At 44.8% G+C, this 17989-nt stretch overlaps 1 protein-coding gene across 8 annotated transcripts in view; it reads left to right on the top strand.

Moving 5' to 3' along the window:
- The window catches only part of LOC121662267 (ceramide synthase 4-like), a 46487-nt gene that overhangs the window by 25897 nt on the left and 2601 nt on the right, over positions 1-17989 (top strand). For all 8 annotated transcript variants that reach the window (XM_042023235.1, XM_042023233.1, XM_042023234.1 and 5 more), the window contains 8 exons: positions 2859-2976; positions 5402-5520; positions 7481-7538; positions 9988-10038; positions 14051-14143; positions 14777-14905; positions 15161-15267; positions 15659-15815. In XM_042023235.1, the coding sequence (XP_041879169.1) occupies positions 2859-2976; positions 5402-5520; positions 7481-7538; positions 9988-10038; positions 14051-14143; positions 14777-14905; positions 15161-15267; positions 15659-15815 (832 nt within the window). The remainder of the gene's footprint in view (positions 1-2858; positions 2977-5401; positions 5521-7480; positions 7539-9987; positions 10039-14050; positions 14144-14776; positions 14906-15160; positions 15268-15658; positions 15816-17989) is intronic.

Raw genomic sequence — 17989 nt, 5'->3', positions numbered from 1 at the left:
TCTCGCACTAACTCTGAAAGCCTCTGCAGAAGGAGTGTAGCCCACTTTTGAAAGGTGGGGGAATAGCAGCTTAAGCCCTTTCATGAGAAATCCATTTAGTTTCAACTTCAGCAGGTTTTGCACAAGACAGATTGTTCTGTGATTACTGAAAAAAATGCCTTGGTGAGACCTCTGCCATGTAAACCATGGAGTGAGAGGTGCTCACTGATGGAGAAGTAGACTGGTGATGAGAATCATCTCCCTGACTGTGTCTGACTCGGAGGGGGGTATTGCTTAGTCCTCAGATTTATCCTTTTGTCTTTCAGAGAGCTGATAAAGTGCCGTGATGAGACTGTCCCTGCTACTGAGATGACATATCTGTGATGTTGAAATCAGTATGAGCATCATCCTCTTAGGGTTATGCTTGGAACAGGACTTAACTGAGAACTGAGTCAGAGCATACAGCCAACACATGCAAGCATCCCTTAGGAAGAATTTCAGGCCTTGATTTCCCAATGATGTTCATAAAAGTAGGATGGGCTCCATAAATCATGGGTAAATGCAAAATCTTAACAACTAAGTAACTGTAACTGGTTACACCCTGTCTTCATCCACTGCAACTGGCTTGTTTGTTACAGCGAGATTTTATGCCATGACCATAAGAAATCAGCAGGAAATATAGAGAAATCAGGGACTAAACAAAATTAAGAAATTTGTCAGGATACTTTAAGTAGTTTTTCAGTAAAATAAATCTGTTGGCAAGCTGTGTTGACACTCTTTGCTTTAATGTGTCTGGAAAATTTCAGAATATGGCCTGATAAGAAGTTGCAATGAGGTTGTTTTCAGCAATAGAATTTATTACATCTCCCTCTTCAGAGGTTCTTGTATTGATGCCTGGTCTTTGAAAGAGGAAGATCAGGCCTACTTCGAGGAACTGTTTAATATAAGAACCAAGACCTGGTGCAGAGCTTAAGGTAGATGTTTTCCCAACTTCAGTGGAGTTACGGATGTTATTGAGATACTGTGTTACTGTTCTTAGCACAGGACCTGCTGGTCCGTTAGCACTCTTACTAAACCAATCACTTCATCTTAAAAAATTCATTAAATGCAATTAAAACATTTCTTGAGAGCAGTCATAGCCAAAACCTGGAATTCCCAGTGATGGCTGTATTCCTTTGCCATCTAACAGCAGTGCCAGGGTGCTGCTAAATTTCCCTGTGACTAGTCAATGCTTACCTGTGTTTTTGTGATAACGATGTGTCTTGTTGCCAGCAAGCACACTTAGCCCTGGCCCTTCTCTTATGGTAGAAACATATCATTTTTGTTGGTCTTGGTACATCTTTGAATGTTCCTATAGCCAGTGATGCCAAAGGAATTTCCTAGAGATGGTGACAAAGAACAATTGATACACAGGCACGTGGGTTGGCTGTGCAAAAGAAAAGTGGAAATGAGCTGTTATACGAGTGAGAAAAATGTGTACCCGTTCTGTGGTTTAACAGAAGTTACAGCATTCCTTAGGTAGGGGGTCTTTTTATAAAATTGCTTTTAAGACTTGTTAATTAAATTAAGAAATGAGTTCTTGAAAACTTCTGAAAGACCCTTCTGAAGGATGATGGACCTGAAATCGTCCCTAAAGACATGTATATGGAGTATAAGCTCTATGACTAGCAGAGACCACAGGTAACCACACCAGATAATCACAGCCATAAATATATCCCATTTATATCCCTATTTTGAAGTAGAACAGCTTTAAACACCTATGTTGTGAAATAGCTTTTGCAGCTTTTTTAAGCGAAGTGGAAAAAAAAAAATAACTGTTCTGTATCCAAGTCATTAGGGAGAAGTGATCAGAGGACCTGCCTGGACAGCAGCAGTGACCAGGCAGAGCAGGTGTGGGGCTCAGCACTCGCTGCCTCTGTCAGCTCAAACCATCTTCAGCACCAGTTTGCAGTCAGTAACACAGAGACACTTATCCAGTGGCAGTGTGTAAAAGGGAGCAATTAATAAAAACAGCTAATTCTAGAGAAATTCAAGTAAAATTCAGTTGATTTGGGTCTCTCTTTTTTTTTTTAATATTGTTTGACAAGTTTCCTGTTTGTGCCATATTTATGCAGGCTCTCACTTCACGCCTTCGATGAGGATGTTTCCTGCTGCTGAGGTAGAGAGGAGTGTCAGTAGTGGAGGAGTTGAATTGTTGAGCACGGGAATTCTCTGAACAGTTTTCCTTGGATAACTTTTTTCTATTTATGCAGATTTCTTTTGCTTTATTTCACTGTGAAAGACTGAAGATGCACAGCTGGTGCAAACATCCATTCCTTGTGACAAGGTTTCTAGTTGTCATGTCCTTATTTTGCAACTGTGTTTGATTTATATTTGGAAACATGGAGGTAAGTTACTCCAGGAAAGACCAAGTGGCTTTCTGTTTCAGCAGGACATTTCTTCTGCATTAATACTAGACCTCTGGCAGAGCCTCCCTCTTGATCCCGAGCCAAGGCCTTAGTTCAGGTGAATGCCATGTATGTTCCATGTTCTAGATCAAGCAGGAAACAGCATTTAGGCTTTATCACCAGTGTGGTACTCCCCATCAGCTGCAAGCAAGCCAGAGACCTGTGATTGGTGATGCAGAAGTTGACAAAGCAGGATACAGCATTTGCCAACCTCGTGTAAATTTGAATATCACAGCACAGAACTCAGAGCAGTAGGGTACAAGTCCAACAGTTCATACTGTAAGTTTGTGATTTTACCTGGTTAACAAGATACTCATGTTTAGATTCACATGTGGGAGGCAGCTGTTAGGTACTGCATCATGTTTTAACAGTGCTGCAAAATCAGAAATCACTGCTCTGGTTTCGGCTGACCCTTTGTGTTTTCTTTTGCAGAGCCGTAGCCCTGCCCCTCAGTACCAAACTGGGTGTGAGAGACAAGCAGAGACCAAAAGCTCAGCCCAACCCCGTGCTAGAAACATTCTATAGTACACGCCGCAAGAACCCTGGAGAGGTGAGTCCCTTCTTCCTTTGCTTTCCTTTAGATTTTGTGTCTTCAGCCAAAGAAAATCCCATCTGGGATCCTGAAGTTTAGCAATGCCATTCATATTTGGAAGCTCAGCAAAGGAAACACTGCAGCACGGGTCCTCCTGCAATGCCATCAGCTCTCAGTTCTGCTTCCGAACTCCTGGGAGGAGACGGTGCTCTCAAAGGAAATAGTGACAACTCCTGTTCCCTGCAGTGCTTACCTTATACACAGCACAAAATGCAGCACAGGGGGCTCTGCCTGAACGTCAGTGGCACTTTCTTACTGTCAGGGTGCCCAGGGTGCCCAGAGAGGTGGTGGAGTTTATATCCATGGGAAAACTCAAAGCTCTCTGGACATAGTCCTTGACACCTGGCTCTATTTGAGCAGGGCCCATTGGACGAGGTGACCTCCATGGTCCCTTCCAACCCCAGCCATTTTGTGATGGCTTCTTTTCACATACTAGCAAATCCTGTAAAAAATTAGTCACATCAGCTGCCTTGAGTTGACTGCACATGGCTAGTCCCTGCAGCTCAGCCAATGTGTCTTGCTTGATCTCCTAGTCCTTGACTGGGTTATTCTGTTGCCATGCAATCCATGAGTTTGAGATTGGCCTTGCAAGAAGCCAGAGTCTTTCTTGGTCATCATCACAGAGATTGTGAGGGGCATCAGAAACCTGCAAGCACAGCTGGTGGGTAGTTTTCCCCTGAGGGATAAGAAGAGTGATTTTCAAGAAATTGGCAAGATGACCCAGAGTTATAATGGCTGCTGCTGATGGGAAAAACCACTGGCAGGATTGTGAATTGTCAGGCGATATTAGAATTTAATCTGGTCAGTGAAGTCACTGGGTGTGAACTCTGTGGTAGGGAAAGGAGTCTGATTTTCATTCAGCTTGTTTTTATAGGCTTTCTCTTGGCCTCGAAGCACTAGCTGTGAACTCTTACCAAGGATGGGTGAGCAGGGGGCTCACCATGGGTTCCGGTCCCAAGGAACAATTCTACTGCAAACACATTGCTTCGACAAGGCTGTTGCAGCATGGTTTGTGCTGCAGTGGGGCATGAGGAGCTCCAGGACATGCAGTACTAGGTTAGAAATAAACGAAAAGAGGCTAAAATTAAAGTGTAGGCATTGGTCCCATCTCTGCAGCAGTGGGAAGGAGTGTTCTCAGGGACACTTGCCAGTGTGGTGGTCCCTGACCTTCCACTTGCCTTTCTGTCCCCAAAATCCAAAGATTTCTCAGTATAATTGCTTCTGTGGCAGAGATCTAACTCAAGACCTGGCTTTGCCACCAGTTTTTTCCCACAGCTCTCCCTGCACCCCCGTTGCACTGAAGTGGTACATTTTATCCCAGCAGATCTGGGATTCCAGAACAGATCCTCACCATGAGACAGCAGCATGAGGTGGAGCAGGAGCTGCTACCTGGCTCTCTCCACTGCCCGGCTACACCTCAGCCAGTCTTCTGGCTTCCTTCCTCTCCCATGAGCTCTCAAACCGCTGCTTGGAGGCAGCTTTTACTTGTCCAATACAGTATGAGAGTTTGTAGTTCTTGGCAGCCTTTTCTTGGGAGGAATTCCACATGATGGAGCAATTGGAGAATATAAATTAGTGTCTCCGTTTGTCTCCACCACGAGAACAGAACTCAAAAAACAGCATATCTGAAAGCAGCATATCTGAAAATTGGTAATGAGCTTATTTTTGTACAGCATGCTCAAACTAGGTAAGTCACTCTCACATGATACCAATTAAGGTAAATGCACTCCATGAAAAACTATTGCTTTACTTAAAAAATAAGGCTATCCATGATGACACTTCCAAGTAGGAATATAAAACATGACAGACTTCTTTCTTGTCACATGCCAAACTCTTAACAGCCTAAGGACAAGAAGGAAGGTAATTGCAGGATTTCTGTGAGTAATCTATTGAAGAATTACCCCTAACAGGTTTACCAGAACAGGAGAATATCTGGCAGGAAAATGATGTTGCCTCTGCTCATGACGTTCATCATGATACTGCATCAGAATGCTGAGAGGCATGACAAGATTCAGTGCAGAACTATAAAATACTATTTAAGCTGCAGTGATCTTTCTTGGAGTGACAGATTTAAGGGATTTGGTCCCTGAAGACAGGGTGAGAAAGTGATTTGACAAGTCACAAGAGGAGACAAGACCAGTTTGAAACTGAGGAAGTTCACATAAAAAATGAGAAGTTTCAATACTAGCATTAACAACCAACTGATTAGAGGGGAATTGAAAGATTTTCTGCTATCGAAGATCTTGACTAGGAATGGACAGCTTTCAGAAAGATGCCTTAGCCTGAACAGACTTGGGCTTGCCAGGGGCTCCAGCTGGGCTCTGTGGTGGGTCATGTGAGATATTGCCCTGGATCTGAACGTGCTGCCTCACCTGTTTTCCAGCGTGAGCTGCTCAGTTTAGCCAAGCAATGTGACCTGCCAGTGAGGAAGGTGGAGAAGTGGTTCCGGCGCCGGAGGAACATGGAGCGGCCCAGCCTGTCGAAGAAGTTCAGCGAGGCCTGGTGAGCAGGAGCACAAGCCATGAACGTCAGGTTTTCAAAGAAGCTGAGCTCCACAGACAGCTCACTGCCTCCCCCTGCCCTCTGTCCCTACACAGAGAGATCCCAGCTCCCTGTGTGCCCTCCATCCCTGTGCAGAGAGCATTTTGGGTCTTCCCTGACCCACTTGGCTCTGCTGTAATTCTCTGCTGCTGCTCTGTTACAGAAACATTTCTTGCTTTTCCCCCCTTACTTGCAATTCCAAGTCTCCTTTTACTGCTGTACCTTTATTCCTTACTGGGCCCTTGTTTCTGACTTTTCCTGACTTTGTCAGACTGGCATTCTGCTCTGACACACGTTTGTACCTGAAAAACTCTCTGCTGTTTACATCTTACTGCTTTGCTGCTGCTTTGGTACCTACTAAAAAGGCATCCTTTCTGTTGCCTTTCCTATAGTTTCCCTTTGCCTTCCTGCAACAAGATTCCTTCTGCTGCACCTTTTCTGCAACTATTTTGCACACTGTTGCTTTCAAACAGCCACAGGGTTCTGCTGTCATTTGACTTCAGCATCCTGAAAGTCACAAACTGGCACCCTTCCACAGGGGTGGAAACTTGTGAACAAAGAACAAAAACTGCCTTGGAAACAGCTGTGTGGAAATCCTCCTTGTTATGTGGAAGCACAAAATAAATAATCAGGTCAGCCAGATCTGAATGTCAGTCCTGGCTCAGCTTTTCACAGAAAAGGAGGATTCTCCACAACTTGGTTGGAATGCCTTATTTACAAGAGGCTGCTCTGCTATTTGTGTAAGGAATTGAGTTCTCCCAGGAAAGCCACAAAACCAAAAGAAATCATTAAATACCTGGAGTACTATTCATCTATCTAAAAGTGTGTATCCATAGGGTAGGCATCAACTTTGAGCTCATCAGCTTGTGCTCCATTTAACACTTCGCCTCTAATTCAAAACCCCTGCCTAAAAACCCTAATTCAATAAGAAGAAAAAGATATGTATTACTTATTTATAATATTCCAGATAGTTACAAATATTTACAGAAATAGTGAATAAGGAGTTGTAAAGCAACAGTGTTTATTCTGCCTCCATCCAGATGAAATGTCAGCTCTCCCTGCACTCTGATGACTTGTAGTAAATAGTAACAGTAAATAGGAAACAGTAAATCCTTTCCTGCCTCTGAACCCACTGAGGATAGTGTCCTTCCACCTGCTCTCTGTCACCATGTGCAGTCTGTAGACAGAATGTCTCTCTGATGTGACGTAGCAGCTTTGTAGAGTTTATTTTTGTCTTGGAATTCCTGGGGATTTCATTGACAGGTGGAGTCTCTCAAAATGCAATTATGTCTGAATTGTTACGGGGATTTTTGGAAATTAAAGGACTGGTTTAGACAGTTTTATTCCTTTGAATATTTCCTGTGGTTCATTCATTAATAACTTGCTTATTCTGTTGGGATAAAATTCCCCTCATTCCTTACTACGAGTGTGAATATTCAGGTGACCTGCCTCTGTCCACTGAACTGGGCAGTTTGTATGTACTTCTGTGTGGGTTTAATGTTGGTAAATCTTTATTGGCTCCTGACTGGGCCAAACATGACAGTAATTAGTTACTGTACATGATAACAGATTGAGCACGCTGGATCTCCAAAGGCCATGGGGAGAGATTGGCATTGGTTCACTTTTACAAATTCAGCTGCTACTGCTGGGTAGCTTTGGGATTATTCTCTGAGTGATTTTAGTCAGTGTGATTCTTGTGTCTTCTGCCATCTCTATAGCAGAGGAATTGCTCTTTGTGAAGTCTGGGAAATGTGCTGGTAACATGCAAAGAGCTGCTCCTGTTTTGGTCAAACCTTGAAAATACAAACATGTGTCTTTGCCTTAATAGTATTGTTCTTTGAATTAGTGTGAGGATACACAGACTTTCAGCTCAGGCATTAACGAATGGGATTCTAATGTCCTTTGTTTTGTTTGTTTGTAGCTGGAGATTTACATTTTACATCATTTCTTTCTTCACCGGACTCGCTGTCCTGTATGATGTGAGTACACAAGCAGTCACCTGCTGTTCTACCCAGCCAGTGCCTGCAAGAATGGCAGAATTTGTTGTCAAACATGTCTTTTCAGACCCTCTTCTAGAGGTTTTCCATACAGGTTGGTGTGTGTCCCCTGCATAGCACACTTAGGAGACCACAGACATACTGGATCATGCTTATTTTAAGGACTCCAGGACCAAGATGTTTCCTCTTCTTCTGGCAAAGCAGAAGACAGCTGGGATTGTGTAAAAGTGCATTTCTGCAGGGTAGGAGATAGAACACTTACCTAAGCTGGAAGCTGCAGGGCGTGTTTGTGTGTTGTATCCAATACCTCTTTAAAGTAAAGAGATCAGCCTTCCTTTGGAGCATAGACTGTAATTTCATAATTTTATCTGTTAATTTTCTGTTCCTTACCCAGGATATGATTGGTTCAGGCTCATGCCTCTGCCTTTTCTCCAATTTGATAAATAAGTGAGTCCTCTGGATACAAATCGAACTGCCTCACCAGGCAGAAATGGTAACAGGAGCCATGGGTATGCTCTAGTCCCTGAGCTGTGGTCACTGAGCTGGGACTGGGGGCACTGGCCATCCTCTGCCTGTGTTTTAAAGGTTCCCCTGACTCTTTTGGTGCATCTGGTTCCCTAGGTGAGCTTTGCAAAAGTCTTCTGGTACAGTCTGATGGGTTAAGTGATGGAAAATGTGCACATCCCAAGGCAGCAGGCACAAACTCTCCTTGTAACTCCTCATTATTGTAACAAGTGAAGGACTTCTGAACTTACACAGACTTTCAAGTCAGATTTTAAGGTACTCAAGAGTATGAGGGTTATAAGATGAGCTAGCTGAGGAGTAAGGTATCTGAATCCCAGCTGCAGTGTTTTGTGGATCTGCACGTCGAAACAGAAGGCTGTTCTTTGAGACCAGCTATTGAAATTTGGTCTGGATGGTCTGCTTAGCATTGTACAGTGTTGCCCTGTGGCAACAAGGGGCAAAATCATATTCTTCTGTACATTATCTGTCCATTATATGGATGAAATATAATTCGCACTTTTTGTGGCTCCTGTCTTTATTAAACACACATCTTACAATTTTCACAAAAAAGGGAGACATCCATCCTACAGACAGCACCTCTACATGCTGTAGCAAATATGTTATTCTGTTACCTAAATTGTACTAAAATGACTACATTAAAAAGAAGGACAAAGAACTAACATGACAGGGCATATCTGCACGTGAGATTTCCTGAATTTCACGTGTTTACTTTGTAACCTGAGTAGCTTTTTAACATGCATATATTTTTGTGAAGCACCCTTCTTTCTTTAGGAGAAAAGCAAATTTTAAATTCTGTATTAGTAGTTTTAGACTGATAGCAAAAACCTCTGCCCATGAGTCAGTGAAACAGCCTGTAACAAAGGAAAGTTATCTTCCAGTAGGCCACCAGAAATCAGCTGTATTTGCTGAGAGTAGAGGAATGATGAAATTCAGGAATCTGGAGTTCCTTTCTAGCTTAGGTAAGCAGTATGCTGTAGTTGTTTCACAGTTTTTGCTTTGTCCTTTCTGGTTCTATATCACACATCTCTCCTGGTTCTGTACATGTATTTGGTGTAAATTCTACTCCCAACCCCACTCCTGGTCAGCGGGGACTGTGTCTGTTCCAAATTATCACTGCACCTAAAACCACTGCCTCCTGCTCCCCCTCTGCATTGCCCACACACCAGCAGTGCTCAGTGAGAAGAAGAAATGCTGCCTTCTTGCCTCAGCTCTGATACCTGGAGCCCTATAGAACTTAGAGAAAATTACCCTCATAGGTGTGAGGCATTGCTTTGTTCTGTGAGCTCAGATCCAGTCTGGGCACAGCACCAGGCAGAGCATGCTCCATGCAGGGAGGACTCTCGGGGACTTTAGTTGCAATGTTTCTATGAAAGTTTCAGAACTGCCAAGTTCTAAACTACCAATTTTCTATTAAATAGAGCAGGATCTTTTCAGAAGTTCATTACTTAACAAACCTCAGCAGAACCTTCACTGTTAGAGGAAAAACCACATAACCTGACAGACCAGTTTTCAGCTTTCTATCCACATTTAAGTGTTATGTCTAAATCACAGATATTCCTAATGAAATACTTGTAAGATTATTTTTAAATGCTGAAAACACCACCACCACCTCAAACTTGTAGGAGACTGCAGAAAGCTGGGAGGAGTCTTCTCTGAGCTATTTTATTTGGAAGGCTAAATAGTGTGTGAGATTTCAGGCAAATAGCCACAATTTGGAAATGTCACAAGCAGATGCACGTCCTTCTAGTGGAAATCTCTTGGCAACTGGATTCCAGACAGCGTGACCAGCTCTGCCTGTAATAAAACACAACAAAATCTATAGCAGTAACAAACTAAACGAATTCGACAATTGATAAGAAAAGAACTGCTCTGATATTCTCACATACATCTTGCATTTTTGTTGCAGAAGCCTTGGCTTTGGGACCATAGAGAGTGCTGGACAGGATATCCACAACAGGTGAGTCACACGAGGGGAAATTGCTGTTACAAATCTTGTATTGTGTTTCTGTATTTTTTGAAAATTGGATTATATTAGTGACAAAAAGAGGACACTGAATTAAATTCAGACACAGGAGACCTAAGAATTCAAAGCCAGACCCTCATCTAGGGAGAATATCTTCGTACCTGGTGTCATCTAAACACAAGAGAAGATGAATTGGCAGAGGACTTTGTCACTACCAAGAGAAAGTGAAGATTTACGTTCCAGGGTTTTTTGTCTGACAGTCAAAGCCAGAGCAAGACCCCTTGACTGTGTGGAGGTTGCAAACCCATAAAGGGAAAAGTAATGCCCAATTCTAACAGTGTGAGCCGCAGGAAATGTAATGGGACAAATGACTGAAGAGTGAGGCAAAGCCTTTCAAGACGAGTTCTGAAAAATCCAGTATTGCTCTAAGGCCAGAATTTTACGGGCAGATCTGTAGTTCTGTGTAAAAATGAAACCATGCAAACAAGTGGGGCTTGAATAGGAATGTAAGACTGAAAGGATCACTCGGGTCCCCCTGTCTCTTGCTCTGTACACTTGCAGTATGTGTCTTGTCAAAAACAGCCAGAGCCTCCATAATGGCACACTGTGATGGACTGACCCTGGCTGGCCAGTGTGCCCACCAAGCCCATTTTTCTCCTCCCTTCTCAAATGGAACAGGGGGAGAAAATACAGCAAAAGGCTCATGGGTTGAGATAAGTGCAGGGAGAGAGCAGTCCCCAGTTACCATCACGGACAAAACAGGCCTGACTTGGGGAAAAAATATTTAATTTACTATTAATCAAATAAGAGTAGATTAATAAGAAATAAACCCAAATCTTAAAAACACCTTCCTGCACCCCTCCCTTCTTCCTGGGCTTAACTTCACTCCCACATTCTCCACCTCCCCCACTGCAGTGGTGCAGCGGGGATGTGGAATGGGGGTTGTGGTCAGTTCATCACACCTTGTCTCTGCTGCTCCTTCCTCCTGCTCCAGCAGCAGGGTCCTCCAGTGGGAGACAGCTCTCCATGTACCTCTCCACTGTGGGTCCTTCCCACAGGGTGCAGTCCCGTAGGAACTGACGGCTCTATCATGGTTTACCACAGGTCCACAAATGCTGCCAGGAGCCTGCCCCAGCACAGGGTCTCCACAGGGTCAGAGCTTCCTTAGGGCACATCCCCCTGCTCTGGTCAGGGGTCCTCCAGGGACTGCAGGAACTGGACTTCTGCCCCTGTGGGCCTCCATGGGCTGCAGGGGCACAGCCTGTATCACCATGGGCTGCTGGGGAATCTCTGCTCCTCTTCCTCCTGCGCTGACCTGAGGGTCTGCAGAGTTGTATCTCATATTCTCACTCCTCTCTTCACATCACTCTTGCCCAGCAGTTTTTTCCATTCTTAAATACATTGTCCTCAAGGCACTGCCGCTGTTGTTCATGGAGCCAGTGGCAGATCTGTCTTGGAGGTGTCTGGAACTGGCTCTGTTGGACAGGGGGCAGCTTCTGGCATCTCACAGAAGCCACCCCTGCCCCCACCCTGCTACCAAAACCTTTCCACATAAATCCAACACACACCCATTTTCCAACATTTGTAACAAACAGAAAAGACCGAAACCAGGGCTGGTCATGTCCCAGTGGCAAAGAGCAAGCCAAGGACAAACCTGTGTATTAGCAGGAACAATACAAATACAACACAAATGTATTAATGACAATTTCTACTAAACAGACCATGCCCTGTGCTACAGACAAGGACAAAAGAAACACCTATTCTCCCAAATAGTCTGATCTTCGGGGGGAAAAAAGTAGCTTCTGATCCTAGAGGTGATCCAGAGCTCCTGTTTGGATAACCTGGAGTGTGACCAGCACATACCAGCTAGGGAAATGTTCACATCCTCCCTGGAGGGGGATCCAGCTGTGCTTCCTCTTGTGGCCAATCGCTGGTGCTACAAAGGAAAACAAACTAAGATTTATGAAGGCCATAAATAACCAGTTGGTATTTGGGAGCACAGTACTCCATGTTCCTTTGGAAATGGTTGCAAAGCCCCTTTAGTAATAGTAATTATTTATCAAATAGATTCAGGTTTAAGGAGGTCATATAGTGCCACAACAGCAAAATTGCTGTTAAATAACAAGGTCTTGCAGAGTGGGTCTAAGCTTTCAGGTTCTCAGCTGTAAAAGCCCAGATAATTTACCCTGAAGAATGTGAATTATATTTCCTGCTGGGATTGAGTTTTCCCCCCATTACTTTGATTAAACTGGAAAATCTGTGACAGAGTGCAGGGTATCTGAAGCATCCTCAAGTCTAAAAACTGAATGATTTATTCAGCTACTCCTTTTCCACCATAATGAATTGGTTTATGTCGTTTTTAAAGCTCTGTACTGTCTGCTCAGGAATCTGAACAGTGCTGAAGAAATCCTAAAAATATTCATGATCTTCATGGTGGTTCCCTAAATGTTTGACATGGTGTGGTAAAGTGGAATTTCCCCTGCTGGTTGATTTCGTTGTGGCACAGAGAACATTTAGTAAGTGAGCATGTTGTTCAGTTGAAGTCTTTCCCTCTGTAGCTACAGGAACTAGCTTTGTTGATTTGGTTGCTGTTTTGGGTTTTCATGGCCTGGTTTTGGTAGCAGGAGGCTACAGGGGTGGCTTCTGTAAGAAGCTGCCAGAATCTTCCTCCATGTCCAGCACAGCCAATCCCTGACAGCTCCGAGGATGGACATGCTGCTGGCCAAGGCTGGGCCAGTTAGAAATAGTGGTAACACTTCTGTGATAACAGATTCAAAAAGAAAGGAAAGAAAGTTACTGCACAGTTGTATTTGCAGCCAGAGAAGAGTGGGGTGAGAACATGTGAGAGGAACAACTCTTCAAGATCAGTGAAGGAGGAGGGGGAGGAGGTGCTCCAGGCACCAGAGCCGAGATTCCTCTGCAGGCCGTGGTGAGACCATGGGGGAGCAGCTGTGCCCCTGCAGCCCCTGGGGATGCAGAGATCCACCCGCAGCCCCTGGGGATGCAGAGATCCACCCGCAGCCCTGGGGATCCACAGGGGATGCAGAGATCCACCCGCAGCCCTGGGGATCCACAGGGGATGCAGAGATCCACCCGCAGCCCTGGGGATCCCTGGGGGATGCAGAGATCCACCCACAGCCCTGGGGATCCATGGGGGATGCAGAGATCCACCCACAGCCCTGGGGATCCCCGGGGGATGCAGAGATCCACCCACAGCCCCTGGGGATCCATGGGGGATGCAGAGATCTACCCACAACCCATGGAGGTGCCCACGCCGGAGTGGGTGGATGCCTGAGAAGAGGCTGTGACCCCGTGGGAGACCTGTGGAGAGAGGAGCCCTGCTCCCAGGTTGGAGCAGCCTGTCCTTGAAGGACTGCACCCTGTGGAAGAACGACCCAAGCCACGGCAGTTTGGGCAGGGCTGTTTTCCGTGGGATGGACTCACACTGTCGCAGCTCACAGAGAGCTCTTGCCTGTGGGATGAGCTCATGTCAGAGAAGTTCATGAAGAACTGTGTCCTGTGGGAGGGACCCCGCAGTGCAGCAGGGGAACAATTCCTCTCCCTGAGCAGCAGGAGAAGCCACAGGTGATGAACTGACCATAACCCCCATTCCCATCTCCTTGCACCACTGGGGTAGGAGGTGGAGCTGGGAAGGAGGGACGGGCAGGGGGAAAGGTGTTTTTAAGGGTTTATTTCACTTCTCATGATCGTGCTCTGATTTTGTTAGCAATGAACTTAATTCATATCTCTAATTAGAGTCTCTTTTTCCCATGACTGTATTTGATGAGCTATCTCTCATGGTCCCTATCTCAACTCATGAACCCTTTGTTATATTTTCTCTTCTCTGTCCAGCTGCGCAGGGGCCTGAGAGAGCGGCTTTGGTGGCTGCCTGGCATCCAGTCAGCATCAACCCACTACAGTTGTATTTTGCCTTGAAAGGAGTTTTGACTTGCAGCCCTTGTACTAATGTATCTGATGGGTATTTCCCTATCTCTCCCTCTCACAGCCTCTCCAACCCTCCCTGTTCTGGTACTACATGCTGGAGCTCTCCTTCTACTGGTCACTGGTCTTCACCTTGCCCTTCGATGTGAAGAGGAAGGTGAGTGGCAGTCTCAGGGAAGAATCAAGTACAAATAGGACACAAGCTGAACACTCAGGAGAGTGGTCTGTTAGAGCATGTGCATAGTGCTAGTCAAGGTTTTGTGGGACTCTCTCCTTGCCCATTCACAGGAATTTCCACTTGGTCACTGGCTTTCTCTTCTCTGGGAAGTGGAGAACACCAACCCTGACATAGAAAGATGCAAAGTACTGCAGAGTTCTCAATCCATACTTAAAAGCCAAACATAAAAATTGCTCTTCTGCAACTCTTCTAGGGTGCACTGATCACAGAGACAGGAAAAGAGGTGGTTCTCTGCCAGTAAAGCTGCTTGTGTTCCTGGTGCCAGTGTCCCAATAGACAGAGTGCAGCATCAGATCATGGCTGGTGGAGGGAGAGAATGTTCTTTGTTGTGAGATCCTAAGTTTACACCACAAGCTCTTCCTTCGTGGGTCTCTTGGTTGCCTACATTTCTAGAATGTGTTTGGTAAAAGAATTACGTGGGTAAGACATTGCAGTGGGAGGTTTCTTAGTCACTGGGTAGAGAGATATCATTGCTACCTGCAGGAACCACTCTTGGACTGGGGCAGGAGGTGCATTGTGTATTTTATTTTCTGCTGTTCCCTTTCTCATCAGGATTTCAAGGAGCAGATAGTCCATCATGCTGCAACCATCTTCCTGATCAGTTTTTCGTACTGTGCCAACTACATCCGCATTGGGACGCTGGTGATGGTGATTCATGATGCCTCTGATTGCTTCCTAGAGGTGAGCCAGCCACAGCCTAATTAGCAATGGTGCTCTTCAGACACAGAGTGCCCTTCTAACACAACATAGGCCAGGCACTGGGATGTTCCACAGATCCCTCGTGCTGCTCTGCTGACCCAGCCGAGGGTGCCCAGCTGAGAGCTGGGCAGAGCTGGGGTTACCTGCATGCAGGTTGTGTTGTACCTGTCTCATTAGCCCCTGGAGTGTGTGCAGATGCTGTCTTGGCTGCTGTTCTATTGTTCTTTCTCCTTGCAGCCAACTAAGATATTCAATTACATGAAGTGGAAAAAAACTTGTGACAGCCTCTTCATGATCTTCTCAGCTGTTTTCCTGATCAGCCGCCTGGTCATTTACCCCTACACGTGAGTCTGCTGCAGTGAGGGGACATGGAAAAGCTGCCTTCTGAGGGACAGGATGATTAGCTGGGTGCTGCAGCCTTTGCTTTTCAGTCCTGGAGCATGTGTTCCTGCCCTTTGCACAGGCTGAAGTGCCACATGGCTGCTGCCTTGGGGTAAACAAGGGTGCTCTGCCTTGGAGTTTATAGAGCAGTCTTGAAGCCCTGAAGGGTGTTGCAGAGGAGGAGCCCTGGGCTAGTGGCTCTATCCTGTGGGGTGGGGAACTGATAGTTGGCTCACATGTAAAGATGGAAGTGGCTGATCTGAAACTTCCTCTGTGACTACAAATTTCTGGGGCTTAATTGTGGCCCTACTAACAACATGCTTTCCCTCCACTGCAATTCCCTCTGTTTTGCAGAGTGCTTTATAACACCTACTATTACTCCATGGAGATATTCCAACCCTTCTTTGGATATTACTTTGTGAATGTTCTCCTGATAATTCTGCAGTTGCTCCATGTCTTCTGGTCCTGCCTAATTATTCACATGGTCTACAAGTTCATCCTCCAGGGCACGGTATGCATCAGTTTGTAGTATCCTTTACATCACACGGTGGGGGGAGGGTCCACCTAGACTGCTTAAGAACACAAGGGTCCATCTGGCATGGATTCCTTATTGTTCTAGTGAAATTGTACATGTACATTACCAACAGTGAGGTGGAAGGAAGCTCATTAATATTAGGGAAAGTTGATTCAAAAAATTTTTATGAGTCACTACAATATTGGGTCCACTTTTGATGCTTATATTCAACAAAAATGCAGATTGGACTCCAGGAGAGGTGTCTGTGAACAAAGCCAGTGACATCTGAGTAAAAATCCCAACACTTTGTGCAGTGTGATTTGCATTTGTAACAAGAATAAGAAATCAAGGCAGATAAAATTGTCATGATTGGTGAGGCCAGTGCAAAAGTGCTTCCCTTATTGTACAGGATTTTCAATTACAGTTGTGTTATGGTACTGTAGATTTCTACACAGTAGGTATTTCTATCTAAATCAGCTGCCTGGGCTCTTCTTGCAACAGTGGAGGGCAACAGGCATGCCCAAATCATGATCCATTCCGTACTGTACCTGGCAGTGCTCAACAGGCACAGAGCAACCAGAGATGAGTATCTGAGCTCCAGCTGTGTAAACTGAAGTGAAATGCATCCCACATCCCACTCTTTCTGGCCTGTAGTATTTGCTGTGAGACCAAACTGCTGCTCAGCATGACATTCTTCCCAAAATCAAAGCCATGACTGGCCACATGCCAAAGATGCGGTCCAGAGGTGAACAGTCAGTGCCTCGTGGGAGCTGATCTCAGAGCCCAGGATGATTTGTTTTATTAGTATCCAACTGAGGAATTCTGTCTTACAGGAACTGAGAGGAAGCACTGAAGGCTCCTCTTTATCCGTATTGTCCCCATTTTCTTTATCTGCCTTCCCTTAAGGTAGCACAGAGCAAATTACTTGCAAATCAGGAAATGGGGCCGGAAATGAAGATGCAACTGAAGACAGCCTTTTATTGTTTTCCTAGTTTTTGTGTGGGCTGAATTACCACTGCAGTTACTGTAATGTAAAATGATGAGGTAATAAATAGTCTTATTAGAAAGAAAAGAACCATCAGGGAGGAAGATCCTGGAGTATGTCCAGAATTTTTCCTATTTTATCTAAATCGATCTGCCAGATTTGATGTAAAAATATATTTGAAATATTTCACTGTGTTGAGCAGTTGTAGTGGTTTGGTCCAAGATACTCAAAAAAAAAAAAAAAAAAAAAAAAAAAAAAGGCAAAAAAATTTGTCCTAAACAGAACTGTTTCAGTGACAATATTCAGTAGCCCAAAGCAGCATCAGGAATACAGGACATTCTCTCTTTGAGAGCCATGAAACTCATTCTACAATCAGTTCATGTTCTTCTTGCAGGCCTTTCTGGTCTCCATGGTTTTCCTCTCTGGCTACAGGATAATCCTTACCACCTTCTCACATGATGTTCCCTAATCCCCAGTAATTAGAACTCAGCCTAGATCCTGAAGTACGACTTTTACTCCCTCATAGAGGGAGCAGCTTTATTGTTCCTTTGGGAATCTTGCCAGATTTAAGGCCTCAGCCACATTCTCTGGCTATAAATGGATAAATGTAGAAATATTGACTATAATTTGTCCTTAAGCTGCAGATCCAGACTCCTGCATATTTCCTGAACTGTCACTTCCAGGGTGAGGTGCAGGTTGTTCACAGCAGATAGCATCTCCCATCCGTACCGTCCTTGGAGGCAGATTGAATTCAGTGCAAGTTTAGATTTTTACAAATCCTGTCTGCATCTGGTTGTAATGATATCTGGAAAGAGCATAAACCCAAATAGAGTTCTCAATATGATCTGAGAGATCTCAAGAACAATGGACCATAAATGGAGACTAAGTTTCTGGGCAGTACCTGATTTGCCCCTGAGCAGTTTCTAAAGCTCAGGTCACAGAAGGTGTTTGCAGTTTTCCCTCTTTCAAACAAGGAGTGTGACACTGTGAATTTGTCCCCAATTCTGACATCTTATATGGCAGAGTAGAGACAGCCTGAGAAGCCAGGGAGTGCTGAGCTGCTTTTTCTAAACTGTCATTTTTATCCCATTATTTCTTTTTTGCCTTCCTTTTAAGGCAATGAATTAAATATTTACAGAAGTGGATTATAGGTCTCTCAGTCAATAAACAGCAAGAGGAAAAGCCT

This window comes from Corvus kubaryi, unplaced genomic scaffold (assembly GCF_017639235.1).
Source record: "Corvus kubaryi isolate FWS band 111438036 unplaced genomic scaffold, C.kubaryi_AGA036_p1.0 37241, whole genome shotgun sequence".
NCBI lineage: Eukaryota > Metazoa > Chordata > Aves > Passeriformes > Corvidae > Corvus > Corvus kubaryi.
The sequence above is the reverse complement of the archived record's forward strand: the minus strand, read 5'-3'. Positions and strand labels throughout refer to the sequence as shown.